This window comes from Arvicanthis niloticus, chromosome 22 (assembly GCF_011762505.2).
Source record: "Arvicanthis niloticus isolate mArvNil1 chromosome 22, mArvNil1.pat.X, whole genome shotgun sequence".
Taxonomy (NCBI): domain Eukaryota; kingdom Metazoa; phylum Chordata; class Mammalia; order Rodentia; family Muridae; genus Arvicanthis; species Arvicanthis niloticus.
In genome coordinates, this window is record NC_133429.1 from 49907131 (window position 1) to 49928729 (window position 21599).

The window sequence follows — 21599 nt, forward strand, 5'->3', positions numbered from 1 at the left end:
ACAAACCCTAGTAACTGCTCCATAGGCCACTGCTAGGGAGAGAGAAACTGGTATACCATACACACTCAATAATAGCTGTTAATATGATTCCTGCTAAGCCAAAGTGCTGTGAGGGGCTGTTGTCACGTGAGTGAAAGCTCTCGCAGCCCACGCGGGCCCTGAACTCTGTGGCAGATGACCTACTGACCCTCCTGTCTCCACATCCCTGGTGGTGGGACTCCAGGAGTGCTGACCACCACACCTTTAATTCTCCTTATTTTTGAGCATTTTCTCCACCCAGGAGAACGATTGGGGTGAGTGATCAAAACAGACCACAAGCCAGAAGTGGTGGCAAACACCTTCAATCCTAGCGCTCTGGAGGCTAAAGTAGGCGGATCTGTGAGTTTGAGGTCAGGCTGGTCTACCTAGTGAGTTCCAGGAGATACACGGAGAGGCACGGTCTTAAAAAAAATAAAATAAAATTGGGGGACACGTACATGTTTTGTGTTTCAATACTTTTTTGAGGGGGTCCTGTGTATTTGCGTGTGTGTGGTGTGTGTTGCACACACCTGTAATCCCAGCATTTGAGAAGCTGAGGTAGAAGGCTGGCCACGAATTCGAGGCCAACACGGGCTACAAACTGAGTGCTACGGCAGGCAACAGGGGCTATAATCCCAAAACTCTGTCAGTAAAACAATAAAAAAAGGTTTCGAGTTCACTGTCTCATTTTAATGCGTGACCTTTAGAGAGAGACTATAAATCCTTCGCAGCCACCAAATGACCTAAGACCCTGAGCTCCGTGACGCACAGCTTTGAAGCGCGGCGGTTTGTTTCCGGACGGGCTTTCTGTCCACTCACCGCCGGCGCGCGTCCGTGAATGGGGTGTTTGCAGCCCGCACAGCCTGTAAGTGCGCACCGGCCACCCCTGGCCTTCGACTGTCGAAGGTCACTACGTGGCTCCCGCATCCTGCTCGCTTTCATCTTCCTCTCCCGAGTAGTATTTTCATCTGCACCAGAGCGCACTATCGTCTCCGGCACTGGCGCGTTGCTACGAATTCCGACTGCGTAGAGGCCGATCCTCCCTACTACAACGCGGACGCGCGGGTGTCCTGACTGTTCCAGCGTCCCGCGCCTTTCCCCGCCTCCCAGCGTTCCTCCTCCTCAGTGATTGGACACGGTCCCTGTCCATTTTGACTCCTGGACACGCCTTCTCCCCGCCCAGCCGCCTCCAGCCTCTCCTGAATCGAACCCGTAGCGCTCCTGGCTGGAGGCCGTGAAGGGGCTATGGGTGCACCTGCGGGGCCGGATTTGCCCCGGACCGGCCCCTCCCCGGACCCCAACCCCTCCCACCCGGCCGGTCCTCCCCCCCGCAGGCTTGGCTGGCCCCGGGACTGCTCCCCGGCTCCTATTCTCGCCGGTCACTCTTCCGCCCCTCCCTCTTCGCCGCGGCTCGCACGTCTGGAGCGCCCGGGCCGAGCGGGCGGCGCGCCGGGGGCATGCGCTCCATGAGGGCTCTGCAGAACGCTCTGAGCCGCGCGAGTAGCCACGGCCGGTGGGAAGGCTGGGGTCACCGGAGCCGGGGCCCGCTCCTGGGCGGGGGTGTCCGGTACTACCTCGGTGAGGCCGCGGCGCAGGGCAGGGGGACGCCGCACAGCCACCAGCCGCAGCACTCGGATCAGTAAGGCTCGCGGGACAGGGCAGGGGACAGGCTGGCTCCCACTCCCGCTGTCGTTCTCGCTAGCTCCCTGGGAGTCTCCTTCCCCAGAGAGCGAGCGCATCTCATCTCCTCTCCGCGCTCACTAGCCTGCGATGCCTTTTCCTTTAGATGTGGGGCTTTGGGTCCGCCGCGCTCGGGCGGTCAGGTGCTGTCCGCCCGGGAGGGCGTTTGGGCAGGTCGGTCTTCGAGATGATGCCTGTCCAAGGTGCGTACTTATTTGGGAATGCAGATGGGCACGGAGTGTTGCTTGGTGCACGTGTCTGAGTGCAGGGCCAAGTGCACACCTGCCCATTCCCAGCCTCTCTTTCTTCTCTGGTCCGGGTATTTTAGGGAATATTGTGATATCGAACAACTTCCTGCCCCAGGTCCAAGTGCACTTGGGTCTGACTGTGTGGGGTTTCTTGTTTCTGTGTGTCGTCAGTGGGTAATGTGTGGTGTGCGTCATTGCTGATGCGCACGTATGTGCGTATGTGTCCAGAGTGTTTTTGTAGCAGAGCTTAACCGTGGAATAATATCTTACGTGCAGTCAAAAACACTGGTAATGAAGTTTCCAACTTGGTTTTGGAATGCTTTGATTATTCATAAATGGGAAAATCGTGAGACATTTCCTAAACCAATCAGAGCTATTATGTTGCTCAGTCTCTACGAATTGAAGATTTTTTTTTCTCCCCTTTGAGCCCGTCTTCAACCCAGGAGGTCGATCTCCCGCCCTGGCAAGTCCAGCACACACACTGCCCAAGAATGCTTAGCGGCTGGGCTTTCTCCCCACCCCCAAGATGAAAGTGTTTTCAAAGTATGAAATCTTGTTATCCTCAGACATCCAGCTGGACGTTGTCCTGGTAGCTCCTGCCTTATTATAGCAGAATAGGAAACGGACCATTTTCTCCATCACATCTACTTAATGATATTAGAAACATATGCACACCATAATTAAATGAACCAGATCGATGCAGCAAACTCCCTCACCACCAATATGGTGGGATAAGCAAATACCATTTAACCCCTTTGTATGGACTTTGGGGTGGGGGAGCCAGAGGCATACCTGGGTACCCTGTACACATCACAATTCACTGCAGTAAATAACAGAATTTTGTTATTTGTTTGTTTTTTTTCAAGACAGGCTTTCTCTGTGTAGCCCTGGCCGTCCTGGAACTCACTCTGTAGCCCAGGCTGGCATCTAACTCAGAGATCCACCTGTCTCCGCCTCCCGAGTGATGGGATTAAAGGCATACCACCTGGCTGTGACAGAATATTTTTAGGAGACCTAGTTTTCTGTGGCTGCTTGTATTCTAGGGAACTTTTTGGTGAAGGTCTTGAACCTTAGCTCCCTGGGTAGAGGGATTAACAGAGTGAGAGAGGTTTCTGTGTTTGGAGGGTAGAGGAGGTTGGCAAAGAGGAAATACATAGTAATTCTGATTATTTAAAAATATATGATTTAGGGCTTAAGAGGTGACTCAGACATTCAGAGTACTTGTTACTCTGGCAGAAGACCTGGGTTTGATTCCTAGCAGACGACATGATGGCTCACGACCATCTTTAAATCCCAGGCTCTCACATGGACATTCTTACACATAAATTTTAGGAAACACTTAAAAATAAAATACTTAGCTTCATTTTATTCTGTTTTTAAAAAGGATACTATTCTAGGTGCTAGAGAGTTGGCTCAGGAGTTAAGAGCACTTGATACTTTTTGTTTCTTTTCTTTCTTTCTCTCTCTTTTATTCTTTCTTTTTTTTTTCTTTTTTTGAGACAGAATTTCTTTGGGTAACCCTGTGTAACCCTGGCTGACCTGGAACTCACTCAGTAGACTGTCCTCAAACTGACAGATATCCTCCTGCCTCTGTCTCCCAGTGCTTCCCAGTGTTGTGATTAAAGGTATGTGCCACCACCACCCTGCTCGATTTATGAACTTAAAAAAAAAAATGTATGTGGGTGTTTTGCTTTATACATATGTCTGTGTACCACATGCAAGCCTGGTACCTGCTGAGGTCAGAGGAGGTGTTGGATCCCTTAAAACCAGAGTTACAGATGGTGTGAGCCACTATGTGGGTAGTAGGAATTGAACCCAGGTCCTCTACAAGAACAACTGCACTTAACCACTGAGCCAGCTCTTCAGCCTTGGAATATTTGATACTCTTGAAGAGGCCCATGCTCAGTTCCCAAGCACCCACTTGGTAGTTAGAGCAACTACCCATAACCCTAGTTCCAGGGTACCTGGTTTGTTCTAATCTCTCAGTGCACCAGGCTGGGTGTGGTGGCAAATGCCTTTTGTCCCAGTACTCAAGAGGCAGAGGCAGGCGGATTTCTGTGAGTTCGAGGACTGCCTGAACTACATAGTAAGTGGAGGACAACCAGGCCTACATAGAGAAGAGCACACGCCTTCAATCCCAGCGCTTGGGAGGCAGAGGCAGGCGGATTTCTGAGTTCGAGGCCAGCCTGGTCTACAGAGTGAGTTCCAGGACAGCCAAGGCCATACAGAGAAACCTTGTCTCAAAAAACAAACAAACAAACAAAAAAAAAACAAACAAACAAACAAAACAAAAAACAAAAAAAAACAAAACAACAACAACAAAAAACTGTCTAAGCTGAGCATAATGGTGCAGGCTTTTGTCCCAGCACCCAAGAGGCAGAGGCAGATCCCTGAATTCAAGGCTAGCCTGGTCTACAGAGCGAGTTCCAGGACAACCAGGGCCATACAGAGAAACATTCTCTTGGGAAAAAAAAAAAAAAGTTTTCTAAGTCTGAAAGAAAACCCTAGATAAATCAAAGATGAAAATAAAAATCCAGTACTAGAGATAACTAATTAATACTGTGATATATCCTATGTTTTTTTTTTTTTTTTTTTTTTTTTTTTGGTTTTTCGAGACAGGGTTTCTCTGTGTATCTCTGGCTGTCCTGGAACTCACTCTGCAGACCAGGCTGGCCTCGAACTCAGAAATCCACCTGCCTCTGCCTCCCAAGTGCTGGGATTAAAGGCATGCGCCACCACTGCCCAGCCCATATGTATTTTATATATGTTATATGTGTATGTGCTTGTAATTTAACAAAAAATAAAATTATAATATCGATATTATTTGGTAAGGTATATTTTCCATTTATTAATTGGTTTTTAATTGATCTTTAGTATACGTATATGAGCACCAGTGTGCCATGTGTTCATGTGGAGGTCAGTGGACAACTTTGTGGAGTTGGTTCTCTCCTTCCACTTTTATGTGGCTTCTGGGGTTTCATGGGTCAAGCTCACATTGCAGGGGTTGCATAGCAAGCACTTTTATCTGCTGAACCATCTTGCTCACCCTATATTCAGTTTTTAAACTGGTTTTTTAAAAGTCTTATTTTATGTTTATCTCATGTGTATGGATACTTTGCCTGCATGTATGTCTGTCTGTGAACCTTGTGCTCTGAGAGGCCAGAAGAGGGTATCAGATCCCCTACAGCTAGAATTAGAGACAGTTTTTTCATATAGCCTAAGATGGTCTCAAGCTCTCTCTGTGTGGGGACTTGAACTCACCTCCACCTCTGAAGAGCTAGGATTACAGCTGTATCTCTTTTTTGTTTGTTTGTTTTGAGACAGGGTTCCAGTAGTAGCATTGTCTGGCCTGGAGCTTCTGGGAAGACCTAGTTGGCTTGGGGTCTTTGTTGATCTTCCTACATCTGCCTCCCAAGAGCTATGGGATTATTGGGATAGGCTTTCATTCTGAACATATCTTATTGCAAGGCAGTGGACATCTGAGAATATGTTACTTTTAACACTTGTATAGTTCTAGCACTGGAGATGTAGGTAGTTCAAGATCATACGTAACCACATATCAAGTTCAAATCCAGCCTCCTTAAAAACTGTCTAAGTGCCAGTCGGTGGTGGCACATGCCTTTAATCCCAGCACTTGGGAGGCAGAGGCAGGTGGATTTCTGAGTTCGAGGCCAGCCTGGTCTACAGAGTGAGTTCCAGGACAGCCAAAGCCATACAGAGAAACCCTGTCTCGAAAAACAAAACAAAACAAAACAAAACAAAAAAAAACCAACAACAACAAAAAACAAAAACAAACAAACCAAAAAAAACTGTCTAAGCTGAGCATAATGGTGCAGGCTTTTGTCCCAGCACCCAAGTGGCAGAGGCAGATAGATCCCTGACTTCAAGGCTAGCCTGGTCTACAGAGCGAGTTCCAGGACAACCAGGGCCATACAGAGAAACATTCTCTTGGGAAAAAAAGTTTTCTAAGTCTGATAACATTAATAGAAGTCTTTAGACTTCTCTACCTTCCTAATGCCGCAACCCTTTAACCCTTTAGTACAGTTCTTCATGCTGTGCTGAGCGCCAATCATAAAATAATTTCCACGGCTACTTCATGACTTTAGTTTCGCTACTGTTATGAATTGTAATGTAAATGCTTGTATTTTCTGATGGTCTTAGGCCGTTCCTGTAAAAGGGTCATTTGATCCCAAAGGGTTAAGACCTACAGCCTGATAACCATTGCTTTAGATGCTTTAGGAGTTTTATACCAGTGTGAAAGACCTTTGGGGCTGGCATGGAGACAAAGCATACAGTGGCAGAGAACAGACAGGAAGTTCGTGATTGGTTTACTTTATGTCAGGCAGTTTATCATGGAGTAAGATCCATGAGTAAGTTAGACCTCACACCACCTGTGTGAAGAGGATATTTCTATCTTAATTCCACAGATAAGTAATATCAAGTGGGCTACCTAAGGTCATACAGCAATTGAGAGCAAAGTAAGACTCTTCCCAGCACAGTGTACTGCGCAGGAGAGAAGAGGGTGGATTTGAGAGAAAATAGGAAGACGAGTTTGTCTAAGTGTTAGTCACCAATTCACTGTAGACGTAGAGTGTGGGAACAGTCAGACTGATTCTATGTTTCCATCTTGTACCCATCCTTATGAGAAATACAAGGAAAGTCACAAACCACATCGGATACACTGTTTCCAGTGTTTGCTGGACATCTGGAAGTAGAATGATATAAAGGACTGAAAAGTTCAGAGTTTCTTTCCAAAGAGACTAGAGAGTAAGATTAGCAACATCTCGAGCTGGGGTGAAAGTTAGGATCACAGAATCTGCCAGATGGCTCAAAGAAAAGGCCTAGGATGACACCATATGACAGGTCCATGTTCCAGGAGGTGGAGGAGAGGGGGCATCCTCAGGCTCCTGCCTTCCCCATCTCTTCCCCCAAACAGTGATGCCTCGAACATCGGCATGCTGCCTCGGCTTGGCGACCTGCTTTTCTACACTATTGCAGAGGGACAGGAACGCATCCCCATCCACAAGTTCACCACGGTGAGTGGCTGCCTGCCTGTTCAGAGAACCCTGATTTCTTAGAGTCCCTGGAAACTTTGAGGAGGATGGGTAAATGGTGCAGGGTAGCTAATGACTGTCACTCGGGGGATGGGAAATGCAGAGGGATGGTGGCTGTCTAGGCTAAAGAGACAATGCCATCCTCCCTCCAAGTCCAGAGGAGGACACCTTTATGAGACATGACAAGATACTTGCTAGCCTTCAAGGCTGCTCCGGTGCCTTTTGCTTAGTTCCAGAACCCATTTGTAATTGGGGTGGAGTGACTTCAGCATCTATTGGGAAAGACTGAGGCATGGATTGCTGTCCTTGGCTGACCTGGCCAGACCTCTTCTTTCCCTTAAAGGCCCTGAAGGCCACTGGACTGCAGACATCAGATCCACGACTTCAGGACTGCATGAGCAAGATGCAACGCATGGTCCAAGAGTCCAGCAGTGGTGGCCTCTTGGACCGGGAACTCTTCCAAAAGTGAGAGCCCCTAAGATGAGCATTGCCCCCAAAATGATTCTGTAGGAGGAAGGGCCTTGGGAATTAAACAGTTCAACCCTTCATTTTGTTAGTAGCTTCTAGAAGATGACTTGTGTATCCTCCTACATATATGGCTGTATATATGCTAAAATGCTAAAGCCCATAGTTGTGGTTATTCTGATTTTAATATTTTTCTCAGAATGTCTTGGGATATCTTCCCATGTCTTTAGAACATCTCATTTTAGAGGTTAGGAAATTTAAACCTAGGGAGATAAAGTGATAACGCCAAAAAGTCACACAGCTGTTAGTCCAAAACTAGATGAACACTTCAACTTTCTTTACCCCCAACTTCCATGGCCCCCGTGTGAGTCCCAGCTGTGTCTCTCCAGCTCCTAACACACTTGTATCTGGGATCCAGGTGTGTGAGCAGCAACATTGTGCTCCTGACTCAGGCATTCCGAAAGAAGTTTGTCATTCCTGACTTCGAGGAGTTCACAGGCCACGTGGATCGAATATTTGAGGACGCCAAAGAACTCACTGGAGGCAAAGTGAGGGCCAAGGGAACTGGGGAGGGCGAGGGCGCTGGGCCAGAATCACATGGCTTCTCAGAGACTTCTTGGGGCTGTGGATTCAGAGACAGATGAGCATAGCCTCTAAAGCTGAGAACATGGTTTCATGTGTTTTCACGTGTGATCCTAATAGCGTGTGACTTAGGTCTTTATGGACACGGATGGCAGAAGCTAGGGTTTGGTGGCACAGGCCTGCAGTCCCAGCTCTTGTAAGGCTAAGATGGGATCAGAAGTTTGAGGTCGGTATTTGTTACATAGGAAGACCATGTCTCAAAGTAAAGAGATTCAACCCAGACTTCAAGGAGACTTACAGGGACCGAACCTGAGAACCTAGTCCTAGAACTTCCATTTTTTTTATATTTCGTGGGTTCTACTGCTACCTACCACTCCAGGGTTTGGACTACAGAGATGTAAGGTTGCCGGGGTTTAAAGGCTTGGTTGTTTCTGGAAGCAGTTCACAAAAGGGAACCTATTTGCCTACACATTTCTGACCTCGAGTACAGCTGTGTTGTTCTCCATAGTCACCTGTGTCCCTTTTCTCTACCCATTCATGCCCAGGTGGCAGCCTACATCCCGCACCTGGCCAAGTCAAACCCAGACCTTTGGGGCGTCTCCCTGTGCACTGTGGATGGTCAGCGGTAAGATGCTGGGTGAGGGGCAGGAGCTGGAAGGCACAGGTGTGGAACAAAATCTAACCCCTTTTATGGTACCTGTCTGTCTCCAGGCACTCTGTGGGCCACACGAAGATCCCCTTCTGCCTGCAGTCCTGTGTCAAGCCCCTCACTTACGCCATCTCCGTGAGCACCTTAGGCACTGACTACGTGCACAAGTTCGTGGGCAAGGAACCCAGTGGTCTGCGCTATAACAAACTCTCCCTCAATGAGGAAGGTGAGTGTCTCCAGGGGTCAGGCTCATGCGTGCCTTCTCCTGAGCCCTGTGCCTCACCTCCTTTGAGTCTTAGCCTTTGCTCTCATCCAGGTAGGAACCAAATCCAAACCCGATTAGCTTCTGAGTGGGAACGATGTAGATAGAGTAGGCTTTCATTGGTGGTTGACATGACTAAGTGGTTTGCATTTCCCCAGGAATCCCCCATAACCCCATGGTTAATGCCGGTGCCATTGTGGTCAGCTCGCTGATCAAGGTCAGTACCATCCTAACCTTCTGAAAGGTAATATTCTCTCAACTCCTCTCATCCCTACATCCCCATATCTGTTCAGCTCTTCAGGGAGATTGCATGTGGGGAGTCCTGAGTCATTTGAGAGTTAATAAAAGGCATGGTAAAATGCGTCAGGAAGTTCTGTGCTGTAAGCTCTGGATGACAGTGACAGCTGCCACATCCTTTCCCTTATCTTCACCCCATATGCTCCCTGCCCCCTCCCAGAGTTCTAGGAGCAGGTCATAACCTCTGCCTAGGACCAAGAGCCAAATGCCAAAGGCAGGGGGAGGACAACCCCATCAGGCATTGATTGGTCACTCCTGGGCGAGAGATACGCTGACAGAAGGGTGAATGGCCAGTCTAGGGCAGTCATTCACGTCACCTGGAACTGTGAGTTGGCCTTGAGCAAGGGGTGTCCGATAGGCCCATCAGCTGCAGGTCTCCCAGGGCTTGAGCAAGAACTCAGGAGCAGTGTGGGCAGCAACACTCTGGGGCCAATCACAGCCCCTCCTGGGGAAGGTGGTGTTAGGAACCCTTCCCCCTAAGAACTCAGGTGTCAGAGTCCTGGAATATTGACTCTAGCTGAGCCTGCAGTGTTGACTCTGAAGGGAGCCTGGCGGGTTTGTATGTGTGTTTGTGTGTGTGTGCACGCGCTAAGGCAAGCATGCCTCCCTGTTTTGGGGAGTCCTGTCTGCAGCCCTATCTTTGGGACCTACCTCATCTCATTTTCTTCTAAGTCAACTAAAAATCTTTAGCCTCCAGAGCTGGAGATGAAGAATGTTTGGTAGAACCAAATCCCCACCACGCAGGGAGACCCTAGGCACTGTAGTCACTGGCATTGCTAAAAAGAAATTGGTTTTGTTTTTGTTATCAGCGTATCTGGGGATGAAGCTCAGGGGCAGAGCATTCAGCCAGCACACCTGAGGTCTGAGTTTTAATCCTGATAGTAGGGGGGGGAAATCATTTATCAATATAACTGAATATTCAACAGATACATTCCATTTCTGTCACAGAGGATCTGGGAATCGGGTATAAGCTACAGTGAGGCTATCATGGGGTAGAAGGAATGGATATAGGCATGGTAGCCCATGCTTATCATGCCAGAACCTAGAAGTTCCAGGGCTGGAGAGATGGCTCAGAGGTTAAGAGCACTGACTGCTCTTCCAGAGGTCCTGAGTTCAATTCCCAACAACTACATATGGTGGCTCACAACCATCTGTAATGGGATCTGATTCCCTCTTTTGGTGTGTCTGAAGACAGCTATGGTGTACTCAGGTACATAAAAACAATAAACAAACCAGAAGTTCAAGGCAAGTCTGGGATACATGAGCCCTCTATTTAAAAGTAGATAAATACATAGAATGTATAGTAGTAATCGTGGATAGGGCGGAGCTTAGAGACAGAACTGAAGCCAGGAGGAGCGAGCCCAGGGAGAGGAGAGGCAGATGGATGGGGTGAGGTTATCTGAATCCTTATTTCTTGATAATTTACATTTTGTTTGTTTCAACAATCCTCCTGCCTCAACCTCCCAAGAGCTGGGATTATAGGTGTACATCACCACACAGGCTGGTGGTCTGGATTTCTTTATCACTAGACTACATAAGCCTGCATGCAAGAAAGTTTCAGCTGTTTAAACAAGAAGGATCCCATGCCAAAGGAGCACTCAGCCACAGTTCTCCGACTGCCTGGACAACCCAGGCCTATCTCAGAGCAAACAAAAGACATTGTAAAATGTAACTCTCCCAGTAGCAAGGCTTTATCTAACCTGTCAGCTCAGCAAGGCTTGTCTAAGCAAGGTGTCAGCTCTGCTAAGTCCTCCTGCCCCTCCTGCTGCCATCCTTCCAGGCCTGAAATACTGACTGCTTTCCCTTTCCTTCTGTGCAGATGGACTGTAACAAAGCAGAGAAGTTCGATTTTGTAAGTTCCTGGCACTCAACCCTTTACTGCCTTTCTCCATGGCATGCTGTCTACACAGCTGCTACGGGTGTCTCCAGAGGAGTAGGGACCACTAGCTTCAGCCTCTTGAAGTCCCTACTCTCTTGGGCAAAGAGTAGTTCTGAGTGCCTTGTCAGCCTGGGTGTGATCCTTAGTCTAAAGGTGTCTCTCTTGCCCTCCTCCCTTCCAGGTGTTACAGTATCTCAACAAGATGGCTGGGAATGAATTCATGGGGTTCAGCAATGCCACGTAAGACTCTATTTAGGGGATTGGCTGAGTAGGTTGTACTGTTGTGTATGTGTGTGCTTGGTGAGGAAGGCCAGGAGGGAAGGGAAAAGGGAATATGTATCGTCATAGGAAGAAATTCGATGGGAATTTTGGCCTCCCAGCTTCCTCTGAGCTTCTTCATTGACATTTGTTTACTTGGAAAAATAGCTCCTATGTCTAATTCCCATGTAATGAGAAAGGCAGCCTGCTGGTTGGTGCTGAGGCCCTAGTCAAGATTCAGAGCCAGGGCTGGAGGGATGGCTCAGTGGTTAAGAGCGCTGACTGCTCTTCTGGAAGTCATGAGTTCAAATCCCAACAACCATATGGTGGCTCACAACCATCTGTAATGGGATCTGATGCCCTCTTATGGGGTGCCTGAAGAGACAGCTACAGTGTACTTACATATAATAAATAAATACATAAATAAATCACGGGGCTGGAGTGAGCGGGGCCAGAGCAAGCAGGAGAGGGAAGGGAAAAAAAAGACTCAGAGACAAACACCTTGCCAGATTACCTAGACAGAACGACTAGACAGCTTTGGGTGGGTTTTGTTTCCATTTGTTTACACTTAACCACAAAGCTACACCAGATATTTGCTCAGGTTCAGAAGTTCCCACTAATACTCCATGAGACTGTAAAGACACCGCTTTCAGTCTGACCCAGGCAGTAGAATTCTGTATCCCAGGACAGGTACCCTCTCTCTTTCCTCCCCTACCCACTCCTTAAGCTTCAAACACTAAATTTGGTATTTGCTTCAGATTCCAGTCTGAGAAGGAGACTGGGGATCGGAATTACGCCATTGGCTATTACCTCAAGGAGAAGAAGGTAATTGGGAGAGGCCTTAGAGAAAGTCTCTGAGAGCTCAAGGGCGGGGGGTCAGGCTGTGTGAGTCCCCAGCAGAGTGAGACTGTGTCCTGAAGAGGCTGCTTCACCCTGTTCTTTGCAGTGCTTCCCTAAGGGAGTAGACATGATGGCCGCCCTTGATCTCTATTTCCAGGTAAGCAAACACTCCCAGGGTCAAGGGAACTGGACACCGTGCCCTCCTGTTACACGGTAGACACTCCTCTCCTGTGGTTCTGTCAAAACGTGTTGAAAGATCTAGGTGTCGAGAACGTTATTCTGCATTACTGTGTTTGAGCCTACACTGCCCTTTGACCTCTCTCGTCTCCATAGCTGTGCTCTGTGGAGGTTACCTGCGAGTCAGGCAGTGTCATGGCTGCCACTCTTGCCAATGGCGGCATCTGCCCCATCACAGGGGAGAGCGTGCTGAGTGCTGAAGCCGTGCGCAACACCCTCAGCCTCATGCATTCCTGTGGCATGTATGACTTCTCGGGCCAGTTTGCCTTCCACGTGAGTGTTACCTGCTGTCCGTCTGCCATGATCCCAGAGAGGAGAGGGTAGGGGTAAGGCTTACTTTTGCCTCGTTTCTAAACTTCTAGCCAGGCAAATAGGCTAAGAATCCTTAGGGGATTTCATCAAATACATCATATTCCTCGAATATACAGACCCTTTATTTAGGGTCTCCCTTCTTAGACACCACTTCCAGGGAGAGGCATGTCTGATTTCTTTCTGTTCCCCCATGACAGGCTCTCACTGTGCAGCTGAGGGTAGCTTCAGACTCAGTGATCCTCCTGCCTCATCCTCTCAAGTACTGGAACAACGGTCATGCACTTAGCCTGGCCTTTCTTCTTGTTTGACTTGGCACTGGTGATCAAACCCACACTGGGCAAGTGCTGTCCACACTAAACTTCATCCCCGGCCCTGGAAACTTTTCTGGTTGCTCTATCTCAAACAAAACTACCTCCATCTCTGTTCAAAGTGCCCTAGTCCCTTTCTTTTTCCGAGTTTGCTGTAATTGCTTATCTATTTATACAGATTTATTTTTACTGTTGCAAGGGGTTTGTACAGGTGAGTGTAGGTGGCCACTGAGGGGGAGGTGTCAGACCCCCCACATGCTGGAGTTTCGGGTAGTTGTGAGCCTGCCAGGTCTGGTGCCTGGAATTAAACTTGGGTCCTTTGCAAGAACAGTCCAGGCTCTTAATTACTGAGCCATTTCTCCAGGTCCCCCCCCCCCCCCACTTTTTAAAATATATATGCATTTTTAAAATTCCAGCACCTGGGAGGCAGAGAAAATCTCTGGTTTGAGGAACCCTGTCTCAAGAAGAAAACTTTTATTCATTTTTAAGAAGTTATGTGTATGGATGTTTTGCCTGCATGTATGTCTGTGTACCATATGCATGCAGTGCTCAGACAGGACAGAGGGGACGTCAGATCTTTTGGAACTGACAGACAATTGTGGTCTGCCATGCACGTGTTTCAAACCAACCCTGGTCTTCCACTAAGCCATCCCTCCAGACCCCAGGTCCCATTTTTAAAATTAAAAAATGTAGTTATCATGAGTGTCTATGTATGCATGATGGTGCATGTATGGAGGTCAGAGGACAACTGTGTAAAGGTTTTTCTCTCCATCTACCTCCATCCATGGGCTCTGGGGAGCAAACTCAGGTTGCTAGACTTGCACAGCAAGCACCTTTTACCTGAAAAGACATCTTGAAAGCCCCTGTTTATCTTTTTGTCTGTCTCCTACCACCAGAATAGAAGTTGACTGAGAGGCCATTTCCTGGGGCTGGAGAGAGTGATGGCTCTGTGTTTTAGAGCACTTGCTGCTTTTGTTGAGGACCTGGGTTCAGCTCACACACATGGTGGCTCACGACCATCTGTAACTTCACCTCCAGGGGGTCCACTGCCCTCTGCTGGCCTCCTTGGGTGATGGGCACACATGTGGTGCACATACATACACTCATATACATAAAGTTAAAAGGGAATTTCTGTTTTTAACGGGAAGTTTGGAGAGCACCTCCTGGTTTTGAGTGCTGTTAGTGTCTCAGTAAGCATTCCTGAACTGTATTGATGCACACATTAGAAGGAGACAGTAGTCGAAGGCCAATAAGAAAGACCTAAGAGGCTGAGGAGGGTGTGGCCTTGCCCATGCCATCACTTTAACCAGTCCACCTTGTTCCTCAGGTGGGTCTGCCAGCCAAGTCAGCTGTGTCAGGAGCCATCCTCCTGGTTGTACCCAATGTCATGGGGATGATGTGTCTGTCACCTCCGTTAGACAAGCTGGGGAACAGCCACAGGGGCATCAATTTCTGCCAGGTGAGTTGTTCTGCAAATAGCCCTTAATGCTGTTTACTTAAGAATAAGTTAGCTGGGCTGGTGGTGGCGCACGCCTTTAATCCCAGCACTTGGGAGGCAGAGGCAGGCGGATTTCTGAGTTCGAGGCCAGCCTGGTCTACAGAATGAGTTCCAGGACAGCCAAGGCTACACAGAGAAATCCTGTCTCGAAAAAAACCAAAAAAAAAAAAAAAAAAAAAAAAAGAATTAGAGCAGCTGAGCTCCCAGGAAGAGCAGGGGATAAGAAAACAATTCTTTTGGCTTCTAATTCTAGAAGTTGGTGTCTCTCTTTAACTTCCACAACTACGACAACCTGCGGCACTGTGCTCGGAAGTTAGATCCACGGAGGGAAGGAGGAGAAGTTCGGGTAAGGAAGACCCCGGTAGCCTAGAGGATATTTTAAAAGGTATCAAACATTCCACAACACTTCAGCAGTGGCCTTGGTGAAGAGTCCACGACGGAGGGTCACGGGGTGGAGCTGGGCCTGGGTGGACTCACAGCCACAGTTGATCTCGGGTGGATGCAATGTATGTTCCAGAACAAGACCGTGGTGAACCTGTTATTTGCTGCATACAGTGGAGATGTCTCCGCCCTTCGAAGGTAATTCTATCGAGACTAAATAAATGTAATAAAATACTCCCAGTCAGACACATCTTATTAGGATATGATGTAGCAAACTGCTAAATGCTTCAGTTTTAGGATTAGAACAGACAGTGTGTACATGTTCATGCGTGTATACGCGTGCCTCTGCACAGTTGCACATTTGTATGTGTGCATGTGGTAGCCAGAGGACAAGTTCAGGTGTCACAACCTATCAAGCCCTAGGGACTTACCTGTCCCCACCCCAAGCCCCACCAATCTGGGATTAAAAGCCAGTGCTACTATTTTTAGTTTTTTTCAATGTGGGATCTGTGGATCAAACTCAGGTCTTAGGTCCTCATGCTTGCCAGGCAAGCACTTCACTGAGCCATCTCTCCAGCCTGAGGATTTGTTGTTTTACAATAGAAGCGCCTGCCGTGAGTTAAGACAGGCACTGTGCCAGGCAGTGGTGGCACACTCCTTTAATCCCAGCACTTGGGAGGCAGAGGCAGGTGGATTTCTGAGTTCAAGGCCAGCCTGGTCTACAGAGTGAGTTCCAGGACAGCCAGGGCTACACAGAGAAACCCTGTCTCAAAAAACAAACAAACAAACAAACAAAAGACAAGCACTGTGATTGACTTGGGTTTGACAAGCAGAGTCCTTGGAGGTGGGGACTTGGGCTCAAGTGGATTACCAACTGGAATCCACCTAGTCTTGCCCCACCCCAGAACACTATCTAGTGGTTCTAGACTGACATGGGTAACCCACTCAACTTCCCACTACCCTCAGGTTTGCTTTGTCGGCCATGGACATGGAGCAGAAGGACTATGACTCCCGCACGGCCCTACATGTTGCTGCAGCTGAAGGTATTTAAAGGGTTAAAGAGGAAAAGCAGAGTGGAGGTGTACCCCACTCTTCTCTTCTACCAGATGTACCCCTATCATTATGCCCATAAACTGCAGTGGCCAGTTTTGTCTACAAGGCCCTTCAGCTGACAGGGAGAGACTGTAACTAGGTACTGGCAAGAGTAAATGTCGAGTTTTCTTCTCCCTAACCTCTTGGTACAGACTCCAGATACCAAGGGTCTACAGCAAATGGTTCAGAACCTACCTGCACGCTCTCATTTTCCTCCTACCAATATTCCTAGGACACATTGAAGTTGTCAAATTTCTGATCGAGGCTTGCAAAGTGAATCCTTTTGTCAAGGACAGGTGAGTAGGATTGGTTCTAAGGGGAAGGTTGGCCCTCCAGCCACCGTGGGCACGCGTGTAGCGATGGCTCTTCCCGTGTCCTCTGTGCCTCACAGGTGGGGCAACATTCCCCTGGATGATGCCGTGCAGTTCAATCACCTGGAGGTGGTCAAGCTGCTTCAAGATTACCATGACTCCTACGTGCTGTCTGAGACTCAGGCCGAGGCGGCAGCTGAGACTCTGTCCAAAGAGAACCTAGAGAGCATGGTGTGAGCACAGGCCAGGGGCGGTCCCTGCTCCAGAAAAAGCATGAGCCGGCCACACATTTAACCCACAGCCACCAAAAATACTGTGGCAAGCTGCTTGCATGAGGTTCAACACGGCCACTTGGTGACACAGGCCAGTGTTTTCTATGAGAATCAAAACACCCCATTCCCTCAGTGAACAGCAGAGAAAAGCTTCAGTGGACACCTGAGCAGAGCTAACCACAGAAACCTTGAGGTACAGCTTAAATGGCTTCGTCCACTGGAAAGTAGCCCAGGTCTTTACCCAGGTCCCTTTTTCCTCTCTGAAGAAATCATCATGCGAACAAGCAGCTTCCTTGGAGAGCCTCTAGCTACATGCATATTTATCTGCCGCAGAGTAAGAGAAACGGGTGAGAGCCGAATCACCTGGCTTTAGAAGTCTGCAGAGATCTGCCCATCCTAGCCAGGACATGCTGCTACTGCTGACAGCAATTTTATAGACAAAGTATTTTGTGTTCAAATAAACTTTAATTACATGAATTATAATTCTATTTTATTTTGTCAAATCTAGTCATTCTCTTTCTCTCCTAAGGACATCATCAGTTATCACCTTCGTAGCAGGTAGATTAAGACAGAGCCACAGGGTCAGACAAGTCCAAACTGTATATTTTGCATACATATTCAACTGGTCCACCAGGTTTTCCTCAAACCAAAATACTGCTTTTATTAAGTACACTCTGTGGCCAGGGGAGATGGGAGTTGTGGGTCTGAACAGGCTCCAAAATGGACTACGTAAAACTGCCGTCTTTCCCGGAGCTTTAAACTGTGGCCGGTACTCGGAAGGACCTTATCAAGGGTAATATTTCCGGCACTGTATAGCCCTACATAGTTCCTAGTATCTTTTTGTCACATAACTGGCACAATGGTTATGGCAAACTGCCTAGGTATCAGGTGTCCAGAAAACAGATGGACTCAAGGGTGCACACAGCTGCATCTGGGTTGGACTGACATCTCTAGTGCTGAGGTACTACTGAGGGAACCAGAACCCAAGAATCTGAGGTGCATCAGAGAAAAGGCCAAGTCTGTGGCTGCCACTCCTTCAGCCAGAGGTAGCATTTACTCTAGAGAATCTGCTGAACCCCCAAAACAAGTTACATGTGGATAAGGGAAAGATACATAGCGGCTGAGAGACAGGACTCCGGGACTGAACAGTCTAAGATGCCTGGGCACAAGTAGAAGGAAGGGCCCAAGGAAGGGGTCTAGGAGGAAATTCCCCTGATGACCTAGGAAACTGGCAAAGTTTGGCTGTATACCTAGCTCTTAGAGAGTAGGGACCAGGGGAAGATGGCTACAGTATTGCACAAAGGATCCCAACAGAGTTCTGAGAACTACCAGTTGCTTGAGACAAAGTAAAATAGCTTTGGACACTAAGAACAGAAAGCTGACCATGAGCGTGATTCAGGGTCTTGGCCACATTAGAGACCCTTGGGCACTTCAAGTCCTGAATGGGTTAGCAGTTCTCCATCCCAAAGAGCAAAAGCAGGCGCCACTGGACCCCGGAAATCTGTCTGTAGTGTGTGGACCACAGAGATCCGACTCACATCCACCAGGCTCAGCTTCTTGGCCTCATAGTCCAGCAGCAGCCCCACCTTCTCTGGTTGCCCAATACCCTTAATTGGGGCTTTTTCGTTGGCCAGCATGCTGTGCCACTTGCGCTGAGCATAGGAGAACACCCAGGACCGATCATCAGCACCGACGCAGCTGTCCCGGGACATGTCCACATCTGCCACTCCTATCCGGAACTGCTGGGAGCGCTTCACTGTTACCTCCCAGTAGTGTCTGCCACTGGTGACTGGGGTGTCTGCGAGCACCACTGCCCACTCCCGGAAGCGCTCCAAATTCAGGGCCACCTTGGTGGGTTCCAGTCCCACCAAACCATATTTGACACCCGTGTCACCTCTGAAGAGTGCCAGGCTGCTGTGGGCCGTTTTTTCTTCCAGTTTGAAACTGATGCCTAAGGGCAGAGCAAAAAAACAACAAGCAACCGGTAACCCTAGGGCTGGGTTAGATCTGAAGCAGTCCAGGCGATGACGGGAAAGCAAGGACAAGTCAAGGGTTAACATGGGAAGAGTAGAGGTGCCGCTTTAGTACAGCAGCCCCGGGAGCCACAAGTCACTGACTGGGGAAGCCAGAAACCGGTGCCCCAGGTTTGGAATCTTGCTAGACCAAGGCAGAGAGGAGAAACGAGAAGTGGAGTTCTCTGATCCCGCCCTGGGAATGACACGTTAACTACTTTGGAGTGAGAGAGTAAAAAGAAATATGCCTACCTCTCCGGGACTCCCCGGTGGGGACCCCCCATCGCTTGGTTCCCCAGCGGTACAAGTTCCAACAGCGTGCAAAGGGCAGCGCCATCTTGTGCCACAGATGCACGGGGCACGCCCCCTCGAGGGGAAACCGACCAATACCTGGTCTGCGCTCGGACCACGTGGTGCGAGACGCGCGTGTCGTGAGAAATCTCTGTCTCGGTGATTTCTAAGTCTGGTGGGCTAGATCAATACGTGGAGAGACGTATTGATTATATCTGGACTAAGTAGGAACCCACAGAGAGTCTGTGTAAACAGAGTCTCTGATTTGTTTGGGTTTGGGGTCTCCTGTAGCCTGGGTTGGCCTGGAACTCATTATGTAGACCTGGCTGGCCTCCATCTCATAAAAACCTGCCTGCCTCTGCCTCAAGTGCTGACATTAAATAAAGGCAATAAAGGCGTGGGACACCAAGCCTGGCAGAATAAAAAAATATATATGTGTGTATATATGTATGTATATATATGTATATATGTGTATTATTTTATATATATATATATATATATATATATATATATATATATGCATACATACATACATATATACACAAGCACTTTAAGTCTTTAATCGTAGCCCTCAGGAGGCAGAGGCAGGCAGGTCTCTATGAGTTCGAGACCAGCCTGGTCTACATACCAAGTTCCTGGACAGCCAGGGCACTACACGTTTTTAAAAAGATAAAAAAACAAACGAAAAAGCGTACATCTGTTTCCAGAGCCTCAGCAGTCTCTTTAGACAGAATGTATCTACGTACTGCTCACTTGTTTTCGTGTCTTTTGAGAGAGAGTAACTATGTAACCTTTGCAGGCCTTAAACTCATGACCCTCCTGCCTCGATTTCCCAAGTGCCAGGTAGTGCTCGGTTTTTTTATTAATATTGTTTGAGGCAGGGTCTTACTATTCACAAGGATGGGGCTGCCTCTGCCTCCAGAGTGAGGGGATTAACAACATGGCTCGTGCTCATTATTTTTTTAATGTATAAATGAGCTTGAAAGTGGGGGGTGGGGGGGAGCGGGGAGAGGAGGGTCTTGGCTGCAATGACTTATTCTCTCCACCAGGGTTCAGTCAGGCCCGGCCTTTTCAGCCATATAACTGGAGATATGCAGGTTGTTAACTTTTTTTTTCCCCTTCTAAATATAAAACTACTTTAAATACTTGGAGGTGTGCCCCACACCTCAAAACTGGGAAGAGTAACCTCACCTTCCAGGAGTGGCCCTGGGGAAGACAGGATATCCAAGAGAAAGGAAGCACCAGACGGACCTGCTGCAGACTCAAAAGGGAACGCCAAAGAGAAGGCGCTGTAGCACGGTGGGACTGGCTCTGGCACGTAGGCAAAGAGCAAGCGGGTTGATCTCCTTTGCCTTTTTCTGTTTCTGCTGCACGACCTCCGAGTCCCTCCGCCTGTGGGCGGCAGAGGAGACCCATCTTTCCCTTAACTGAGTCACTCTGCTTATTCTGGGAGAGCTCGAGCTGGGTTACCGCGGTCCTGGAGCAGCTCCCACCTGCCTCGGTTGCATCCCATCGTTCTCTTCTGTTGACTTTTAAACGTAGGAGCAAAAATGTTGAGGGAATTTCCTCTGGAGAGGTTCTGCTCTGTTCTGCTAATGCTTCTAGTTTGGATAATGAAGAGAGAACGGTTTCAGAGCTGGGTCTCTCTCGGACATCTGGTCCATCTTGGCTCGAAAGCTGAAGCACCCATAGACTAACGCCTCCTTATTCCCCCTTCTCCCCGCCCTTGTTTTCTCATGACCACTGGGGTATATTCCTGGCCCCTTTTAGATATGGTAGTTTGTTTGTTTTAATTTGTAGACAAGGTCTCAGTAAGTTGCCCCAAGTTGGCCTTGGAGCTCACACAGACTGTAGTCCAAGGCAGCATTTGAACGTGGATCTTTCTAGCAGACCTCCTGAGTAGCAGGGAGTATAGATATGCATCGGCAATGGATATTTCTCCATCATTTTATACTCATTCAGAGAATAGCTTCTTCTGTCATTTCTTATATTATTTTACTTCTACCATCAAATAAACTTACCTTCATAATTTAGATGATTTATGTGCTTTTTTAAAAAAAAGATTTATTTTATTTTTAGTTATGTGTGTGTTGGGAGGTAGGTAATATGCACGTAAGTGCAAGTGTCCTTGGAGGCTGTGGAGAGCACCAGATCCCCTGAGCTGGAGTTATAGGTGGTTGTGAGTCCTGGGAAATGAACTCAGGTTCAGTAACAAGCACTGAGCCATCTCTCCAGCCCACCTGCCTTATTGCTAACAAACAATTGATACTTAATATATCCATGCATCCTGCTGGGCAAATGATAGAATTTGGCTTGACTGTCAAAAGAGGGAAAGACATTTGCAGTAGCGGGGGAGCTTAAGCTCAGGCTCTAGGTTACAAGCAGAATGGAGAATTTCGGGAACCAGGAACACAGCATTGCAGAGGGTCACACTAGGAGGATGGGAACACACTTGAAAAGTTGAGAGTTAATCATAAAGGATCACGTAGGCTATGGGGACATCTACACCAGCCTTTCAGACACCCAGGGGCTGCTGAGGGCAACGTGGGGTTGACAAATTAGATTCTCATGCAAAGGTAAAGTTGAAAGTATGGATTGGAGGGAGTCAGATGAGAAGCAGAGAAGCAGGGTCTGAGAGGAGGCGTGGTAAGAC

At 48.2% G+C, this 21599-nt stretch overlaps 2 protein-coding genes across 4 annotated transcripts; one reads left to right on the plus strand and one right to left on the minus strand.

Moving 5' to 3' along the window:
* The first annotated feature begins 1364 nt into the window (after positions 1-1364).
* Gls2 (glutaminase 2) lies at positions 1365-17120 on the plus strand. 3 transcript variants are annotated; one of them, XM_076920590.1, is made up of 19 exons: positions 1537-1657; positions 1805-1901; positions 6883-6982; positions 7344-7465; positions 7884-8013; positions 8593-8672; positions 8759-8922; positions 9117-9175; positions 11075-11107; positions 11316-11374; positions 12151-12217; positions 12339-12389; positions 12566-12742; positions 14417-14548; positions 14841-14933; positions 15105-15166; positions 15935-16011; positions 16293-16356; positions 16452-17120. In XM_076920590.1, exons 3-19 carry the CDS (start codon positions 6902-6904, stop codon positions 16606-16608), a joined length of 1608 nt encoding a protein of 535 aa, XP_076776705.1. In that variant the 5' UTR covers positions 1537-1657; positions 1805-1901; positions 6883-6901; the 3' UTR covers positions 16609-17120. The 3 variants fall into 3 exon arrangements, with proteins under 3 accessions (XP_076776703.1, XP_076776705.1, XP_076776704.1); XM_076920588.1 differs by lacking the exon at positions 1805-1901 and having other exon boundaries at positions 1365-1657; XM_076920589.1 differs by lacking the exon at positions 1537-1657 and having other exon boundaries at positions 1774-1901.
* Spryd4 (SPRY domain containing 4) lies at positions 17089-19042 on the minus strand. Its single transcript, XM_076920597.1, has 2 exons — positions 18908-19042; positions 17089-18594 (listed from the first exon to the last, which is right to left on the minus strand). The coding sequence occupies exons 1-2, from the start codon at positions 18990-18992 to the stop codon at positions 18056-18058; spliced, it is 624 nt and encodes a 207-aa protein (XP_076776712.1). The 5' UTR covers positions 18993-19042; the 3' UTR covers positions 17089-18055.
* Positions 19043-21599: the final 2557 nt, after the last annotated feature.